Source organism: Copadichromis virginalis, linkage group LG12 (assembly GCF_057382275.1).
Source record: "Copadichromis virginalis isolate Kocher_CV1m ecotype Utaka linkage group LG12, C_Virginalis_male_GT1.1, whole genome shotgun sequence".
NCBI lineage: Eukaryota > Metazoa > Chordata > Actinopteri > Cichliformes > Cichlidae > Copadichromis > Copadichromis virginalis.
Window position 1 is genome coordinate 13,574,769 of NC_140629.1, and position 8,328 is coordinate 13,583,096.

The 8,328-nt window shown below is 42.7% G+C and overlaps 1 protein-coding gene across 3 annotated transcripts; it reads right to left on the reverse strand.

The window, feature by feature from the left end:
• Positions 1–127: 127 nt before the first annotated feature.
• ccdc92 (coiled-coil domain containing 92) lies at positions 128–8,321 on the reverse strand. Of its 3 annotated transcripts, XM_085474793.1 has the most exons (5): positions 7,885–7,949; positions 7,039–7,160; positions 5,102–5,274; positions 4,575–4,616; positions 128–1,977 (listed from the first exon to the last, which is right to left on the reverse strand). In XM_085474793.1, exons 3-5 carry the CDS (start codon positions 5,235–5,237, stop codon positions 1,169–1,171), a joined length of 987 nt encoding a protein of 328 aa, XP_085330919.1. In that variant the 5' UTR covers positions 5,238–5,274; positions 7,039–7,160; positions 7,885–7,949; the 3' UTR covers positions 128–1,168. The 3 variants fall into 3 exon arrangements, with proteins under 3 accessions (XP_085330919.1, XP_085330920.1, XP_085330918.1); XM_085474794.1 differs by lacking the exons at positions 7,039–7,160; positions 7,885–7,949 and adding an exon at positions 8,255–8,321; XM_085474792.1 differs by lacking the exon at positions 7,039–7,160.
• Positions 8,322–8,328: the final 7 nt, after the last annotated feature.

Below are 8,328 nucleotides of genomic sequence, written 5' to 3' on the forward strand. Positions count from 1 at the left end.
GGTATTGTGAGTTATAGTCATGTGACTGCATGGCTGCTGGTGTAGACAGGTGTGCAAAACAGCCACAGTTTGGATCATGGAGAACACTTTCAGTGTGGCCCATCAGCCACTAACAGAAACCCAGTAACCCTTTGAAAAAAATCATTTATTGTTTATTGTACTGTTTTGTATAGTACACCTTACAGTGAAAAGCAGATTATTTAGTGATTTTAATTACCGTCACATTGGTGGTGTAACTACAGTGAATATCTGAGGTGTTGTTGTACTTTCTATTGAGTCCTACAATCAATAATAAATAAAAAAAAAGGAATTCATTACAAATGTACAGCTTTTATAAAGTACAATTAATAATATCACAAAAATCCTATTACAGCAGTGTTTTTGAAAAAAATGCCCTTGCATGACAACATCAATGGATAAATGTTGAAACTAAAATTTAGCTGTCACAGTGGCTTACACTGTCTCTCAGAAACACGCACTCGCTGTCGCTCTCTCTCTCACGCCTATTGCTGTTTTTCCCAGTCAGCAAAGGAAAAGATGAGAGTCCAGTTTTCACCTTCGCAACTGCCAATCGTCTAATTGCATATTACACAGCTCATACCTACAGGGCTGTTATTATACTGATATCACAAGCAGATGAAAGACATTCAGGGAGTAATAGTTTAATTATTTCAGCTCTATCCTAAGCAGCTGCACACAGCTTGTTATACAGTTTGTTGATATGTCCAGAGAAGATGAAGAAGACAGAGATATGTAAATATAACTATTAGCCATGACTACATTATGGAGCTCGTGTATGGTAAAACTGGTTCAGCAGGCACTGATGCAGATATTTGGCTAAGAATTTGTTGTGTGCACCATGTAAGACAGAATGAAGTGAAAGCCTAAGCAAAAAGTCAATGTGTGATAGTACAAGGACTCACTGGGGTGTACAGTAAATAAACATTTGGCATGCTTTATAGTAGTCCATTTCTACTGTATATGAAAAAAAACAAAAGTCCTAATGGAATACCATCACCAAATCATAATATACTTTCATAGTTTCTTTTTTAATATTGCAGTGTTGCGTCAAAAGCAGGCTACAAAGTGGTTCAGGCTGCTTCTTGTTCTTGCAGTGTGGTGTGTATACAGTAGATGTGCATTTAAGGTGCAGGTTTGCAGTGCAGTGTTAAACTGTCCTGTCGGCTCCCGAGCGCTTCCGAACAACCTTCTCCTCGTTGACCTGGTCCACTGCCAGAGTCTCCACATCCGCCTGTGGCGGAGCCAAGGGAGGAGTGCCATGTGGAATGCGGTGTGCCACGCCCACGTGAGCCCTGTACTGACGGTCCCGTGCGGGGCTGTGTCGCGGACTTGCCGTAGCGCCCAGTGGAGGAGCATGTGAGCGCTCAGGGGCAATGGGAGGGATGACAGCAGGCCGCTCACGAACTACCTGTGGTTCAGGAGACTCTCTGCCTGCCTGCAAGAAGGGTGTTGGGTCAGGCATGGCATCCACTGTCTCCCGCAGCACCATCCGTCTACCGTCCGCTCCAAGGCGATACACCTCTGTCAACTCTGGATGTAGAGGCTGGGAGAGGCTCTTCTTCATGCGGCGACGTGGGGTTTCAGGCTGCCTGTCCTTGGCCGGTGGAGGCGTGGGCTTGTACGAGGTGACAGGACTGGCGTTAGGGCTGGCCTCAGAGGAACTGCTGGCTAACAGCTTTTTCTTAGTGGCATGTAGTTGTGAGGTAAGGTAAGCAATGGTACTGGCTCTCTGCTCTAACTCCCCAGACAAAACAGCCAGTTTATGGCTCTTCATCTTAAGCTCCTCCAGGTACTTCTTTTCTCTCTCTTTGATGGTGTTTTCCAGGACAGAAATCATGGCGTTCTTTTGCTCCAGGTCCCTGAGAAGCTCTGTGTTCTCCTCCTCTTTCTTCTTCAACTGGGCCTCCAGCTCCTCACACCTCCTTTGCAGCTCCCTGCATCGGGCCTCGCTGCTGTCTGCACACACAGAAAAAAAACCAACAGCTCTTACATGGAGTACTGTGCAAAAGTCTCAAGCCACCCAACATTCCTTTATATGTTGACAGGAAAATAGGAAATAGTGCAGCAATTACTGAAAGATGCAAACATACATGTAAATACAGAATAAAAGGAAAAATAGTTTGATAATTCTAACATGAAAGTCAATATTTGATATGACCACCTTTATTCTTCAACACAGCCTGAACTCTCTTAGACAAGCTTTCTTGAAATTTTCTTTAAGCAGTCTTAATAATGTTGAGGTCTGAGCTCTAATGAGGCCAATCCATTCTATGTTTTTCTATCCAACTATGCTTTGACTGCATTAGCAATCTGTTTGGGATCTGAAAAATAAAGAAAATAAAGCTGTTGCTAGTACGTTGTTACTCCAGATGGTGCTGCAATGGTATTCTACTTTTCTGCTTTCATAATTGCATCAATTTTGATGAGATCCCGAACTCCACTTGCTGAAATGCAGCCCCAAACCTTGACAGAGCCCCCACTGTGTTTTACGGCTGTAGACAATTTCTGTTGTCCCTCTATCCTGAATACCTCCGTACATACCGACAATCATTTGAACAAAAATAAATAAAATAAATTTTAAAGAAATTTCAAGTTTGGAATCATCACTCTGTAAAGACCTGTTGCCACTGACTATCAGTCCAATTCTTCAGCCTTTTGTCCTCATTTCCCTTGCTTAATAACAGCTTCTTGACAGACGCACTTCCACTGACATCATTTCTGATGAGGCTTCAGTGAACAGAAGATGAATCAAATGAAGAGTCAGATGCATCTCTCAGGTCTCAAGACAGGTCTTTCTGTTGGAAACGACTTTCAGATACTGTTTATCTAGTGTAGATCATTTTTAAAACCTAACATTTCTTCTATCTGTCCTCTGCTTGTTCAGTTTTAAGGACACTGCACACCATGCTGAGACATGCCAAGTTTTCAGCTAACAGCTCTTTGGGAATCACTTTGTTGGTGCAAAAATACTCATGTAAATCTTAACTCTCTTAAACTGTGTAGTCTTTGGCATTTTTCATTTACACAACTAAAGAAACTGGAAGAAATTTTGTGTTGTTGTGACTGCTAGTAACAAAGTGCCTAAAGATACAATTTAAAATAGCTTCTTTGCTGGTTCATCCCTTGACTTAGCTACCATTTTTATGCTTGAATGATTAATGAGAAAATAAACAAACAAAAAATAACAACAAACCACCACTTTAAAAAACTACAAGAAAGTCTGGCTCCTTGGCAGCAAAATATTAAAAATGACTTAAGAGTATATATATATATATATATATATATATATATATATATAAAAAACAAAGACCACCGGACTAATCATTAGTGCATTAAGTGCAGACGCTGACTATAGGCTGACAGAGATGGTATGATCCTACAGAGACTCATCTGCAGTGGGCAGAGAGCTCCTGTCTCACATTACATCTCTGGTAGACAGAGTACTCCCATGTGATCTCCATCACTGCTGCCCCCACCCAGCCTTGCCCCACCCAGGTACAATCAATGTATAGCTATGTTTGTATATGTGCAAAAAATATGGAATGAAGCACATTTGTGTATTTTTTATTCAGTAGAAATCCTCAATCCTTTGCAATTCCTTCATTTAGTCTAATCAAATACAGGGGTGGTTACAGCAATGTTATATCATTTTTTTCACTTTCTGAAGGAGGGGCTGGTACATGTTTGCTACAGCTAGAACAGCTGGGCCCTGCTAAAGTGAGCATTTAGCAGTGTGTGCATTAGTGCTGTGACACATAATCTCATTTCCTGCACTCCAATCTCTGAGATGTCCCCCACTAACATGATAGTGCTTCTGACTGGAGGCCTTGACAATACTGATTGAGGCTGGGCCTTTAAGGACACCAACTACGTAATGTGCTCCTGGTGACATACTCACTTGCACACATCAGTGTGGCCATCAATAGTTTGTACATAAATTAAATTGTATTCCGCCTATCAGGTGCCTTTGAGGCTGAGCTGTGGAGCAGCATGTGATTCAGACCATGTCATGGCCCTGGTTTTATGGGGGAGGGGCAGGTGGCAATGAGCAATGGGAGCTGCAATAAACAGCAGGGAGGCCCACACTGCAATACTTCTTGGGTGGGAACAGGGAGAGTGCTGTGCTCCCAGGCCTGTCCACTGACACAGACCTCTATTTCAAAGGAAAAAACACTGATTTACAGCCTTTACTGCTGTGGGGGTTTTGTGCTGCACAGTTTGAAGTAGTTACAGAAAATGTAATATATCATTCTAAAACCCAAAAGACAAAGAATAAAAAAATATTTTACCTGGGGGAAGTGAGTATAATTTGAAACAGTTTTTTTAGCTTCTCTTGTCAGAATACCAGTGTCATGTCAGAAGATTGAACTAATAAGACTGACTGGTCTAAAAAGAAAAGGGCTAGACCAAAGGGCTCACACTGGGAAAAACAGTGTGTAAAGCATTAGCAGTAATCACCTTTCCACAACAAATTAATGGCATCGCTAACTCATGACAACAACGCTGAATGCCAGTGGTATAACTGGTGCTTGTGTACTACAAATGATGCTTACCTGAGGGATCGGAGCTTCTGATAGTGAGCTCATACGTCAGGTCTATGAAAGAAAAAGAAGAGGGTTATTTACAATGCCTGCGCTACATGAGGCTAGAACAGGGCAGCTATCTAACAGCATGCTCCTCACATACTAATTAACAGCAAAGCAAGTTTGGGGAAAACATGTCTGTGCTTTCCATATGGCAGTGTCCATTTAATAAGATTAGTGAGAGCTCATCGTCAGCTTTAGTAAACAGGTTAGCCCTGGATACAGGAAGTCAGGGGCAGATCATGCTGTTTTCTCCTTTTCCTGGGCGACCATATTTATGTCTGCTGCGTGTATCTATTACTGCCAGTAAGTCGCCATATTTTTTCAGACATATTTAGCACTGGAAACGCATCATCTTGCTGACCTTTAGTTCCAGGCATAAGCTTAGGTTCAGCAAAAGCCTCTGTTTTAAATTCACGAGCACTCCCTACCACAGTTGAGATTAAATGTGTTGGTCTTCCACAGCAGCGTGAAGTCCTACTTGTGGCCCTTCTCACCTGTGCACTGCTGCTGTAATCTGCGGATCTCTGCATGCAGCCCCTTTAGCGTGTTGGCGTGGTCCTGCTGGAGGAAGAGCAGGTTTTTCTGTGCACTCTGCAACTGATTTTCCAGTGTTACATTTGCTGACGCCATGGTGGATTTTGTTCGGACACACAACTGGCCTCGCAACCTCCAGGCGGACATGACAGAAAGGAGACGAGGTAGAGACAGAGAGAGTAAAAAAAGAAGAGAGACAGAGAAGAAGACCATAAAAAAAGTAATCACATCAATTCTCACCCATTTGGCTGTAAACGTGAGATTTAGGATACGGTCTAACTTTGCTTTCTAAGCAAACCAGCCAATACGGGATGATACCATTAACCCCATTTACAAAGAAGGGCATTTTACATTTAAACTGATCATCCAAAGGCAAAAACGGCAACTCTGTTTGTTGTTTGTTATGCACAGTAGCTGTGTCGGATATCATTACTGCCTGGGTCAATGCTAGAATAAGACTATAGCAGAGAAAGGCCAGTAATGGCTTGCTGTGCTTAACGACCAATCACTGAAATTAGGCTATTGATTTATAATACAGAGTGGGCCCTGCTGGCCTTAAAAAAGGCATCTGAAAGGTAACACTAATCTAATACGTACTAATCCAATTTACATATTATCTTGTAATTTGATAAAGCGACGCAGTGGAAATGTTTTTCCTCTGTGAGAGTCTTTCAAATTCAGAATATCTAACAGACCCCAACAGTGAAACAGCATAACATATGTCTCTATTACATAATGCTCTCATTAAGTGTCCATAACACCATCAGTCATAACACTAAATCAAAGCTGAACACATTAACAGATGTCACGGTGAGTGACACTGGGTGTGGCTTGCCCCACCTTCTTCCACACTCTCTTCACTGAACATCCTTGTCTCCAGAGGCGAGTCTCAATATCTCCACCCTCTGTTAAACTGTGCTGAGGCTTCAGAGAACACTGATCTCCGCTAAAATCCCCTCCTGTATACAGAGGCAGCCTCTGACTGCAATCATAAGTGTGTTTCAATTAAACATCTCTGAGCTTCCCACTCTTACATCATCTAACTTATATGAATAATACATCCCATGCACCTGACCTAACATGCTCCCTAGTTTTAGCTCTCACGCGCCTGTGTGTTTTTGCCATGAAAACATGTGATAACCAAAACACAGCCTGGCACATACAGCTGGGGGTGTGTCACAAAGGCTGAGGAGATAATCTATTATTGATGAGTAATGTGCGGTCCTTCCGGTAGACCCTGCGCTGCAAGCATATCTCTCATCCCATCTCCTTCCTAGAATAGCTTTGATAGCTTTCCGCTTGCAAAGACGTGACCTCTGCCAACTTTAGTAATATGGCTCATGCCATAGCATGGAGGTGATTCAAAAAGTGTATGGATGCTCAGTGAATTAAAGAAAGACAGTTCCTCTAAGATGTAAATCCTTGCCATTTGAACGTGTTTACTTGACTCTCTTTTCCTAATGTAGCAACCAGTATTTCCCCACACAGAGAATATAAATAATCAATGAACTGCAGCAGCAGAACGAAACATTAGCAAATAGCTACTATCCTCAGCCATAACTCCTTCGCTGTCACGCCCTGTAATGACGCTGAAACTGCACGCAAACGTGCATCCTTCAACCTTGGATTCCACACTGTAAACAGAAGCTTCCCTTCCAGCATCTTCTCTAAATCTGTTGCTTGTATTTTATGGAAAGATGCAGTCTGGGTTACTCTCCACAATAATCACGTCCTCACATAGAGTCATGTTTATGTCATCAACAAAAGAATTAAAAGGAAAACAGAGGCAGCTAAAGCTTAAGTGGTCTAACTACAAACAACGCCTGCAACTGCAACAGGACAGATAACGCTACGTGTTATTAGACTGCGCTCCACGACACTTTTTCAATTTCAGCACCTGCATTGCGGACAGCACCCCGAAATGAAGCCTCCGCTGGTCCTGGCGGTAGCTGCCAGAGGATCATTGTTTTAACGTTAATCTTCATCCAGAGACTTAATTCTCGACTTGACCTTCTTTATCTGTACCGAAGAATAAGAGAAAGTCGTAAATCAGGCCTGGCGAACGGTGGAAGTGAAAGGCTTCAAAACACCCCACTTTATGTGGTCTTTTTGACTCCGCGTGCTGTTGGATGCCATTGCTGCGTTTCAAGGGGTCATTACAAAGGCTGTCTTGCAACCAATGCTATGTGCGACTGTGGTCCAGGGAGGAGCTGACCAGTGTCCAGCAAACAGTACATTTTCTTTCTCTGGTGGGTCACACCAAACCACACTTTACAATCACCCAAAAACAGCCTGCTGCACGCACAAAGCAACCGACCAATCCTAGCATGAAGATGGGGTTTTATTTAGCTTTGTGGAGGTGGTCAGGTAAATTCGGGATACACTGAATACATCCAACAGGGCTTATCCGTACTTTCGATGAAAGTCCTGCAGCAATGCGCACACATTAGCAGGTGCCATGCCATTATTAACGACATTAAGGCTTTTTCTGACGTGGAATAGACAAAACAATTTAAAAGTTAAAATGTAGTTTTATTGAGTGTGTTTAGATTAATCCCAAATAAAACTGAAGCACACAAAAATTAGCTTCAGATAAACGAAACATATATTTTAATGTGCCGATAGCCTCCTTCGAATAAAACGGGGTAACTACGTAAGCTATGAGGCTTTCATTGATGCTAGCCTAGCTTAACTGCTAACAAGGCTACAACAGTACCTTGACGTTATATGGCGGAGAGCTTACCTTACAGCTAAAAATACTCGGCCGTCGAATATCTTCTAAAATATCGGGAAATGTGGATAAACAGACTAGCCACACCGGCTAAGCGCAGTCCGCCTTGTGGGGCATGTCAAGGATGCTGCTGTCAGGGGTTCGCCTCCGCTGGGTTAAAGAGAGGGGTGGCTGTGTCAGTTTCCTATCATCTCCCCGAGCTACTAGACAAAATAAAGCGGTGCATCATGGGAAACCTGAACGTTAAGCGATACAACCATAAAATGTTCCAGACCAGTGACTTTTGACCAGTTACATTAAAGTTAAAGGTTAGAATCACAGCTTGAATTTACGTGAGCTGAAACTAAGCAGCTCACGTAAAAGTAGAATAGAGTCTACTAACCTTTAAACGTCATTAAATGTGGAAGTAGCAGCTCTTACGGACGTGCCACCGTTTACGGGGAGAGCGTCGTCACC

Bases quoted from the DNA above. Each gene is read 5' to 3' on its own strand.
- ccdc92 (XM_085474794.1), bottom strand. From the start codon at position 5,237: ATGGCGTCAGCAAATGTAACACTGGAAAATCAGTTGCAGAGTGCACAG. The intron at 4,617-5,101 runs GTGAGAAGGGCC...TTTCTTTCATAG, and splicing joins ATTACAGCAGCAGTGCACAG to ACCTGACGTATGAGCTCACT. The intron at 1,978-4,574 runs GTAAGCATCATT...CTGTGTGTGCAG, and splicing joins CAGAAGCTCCGATCCCTCAG to ACAGCAGCGAGGCCCGATGC.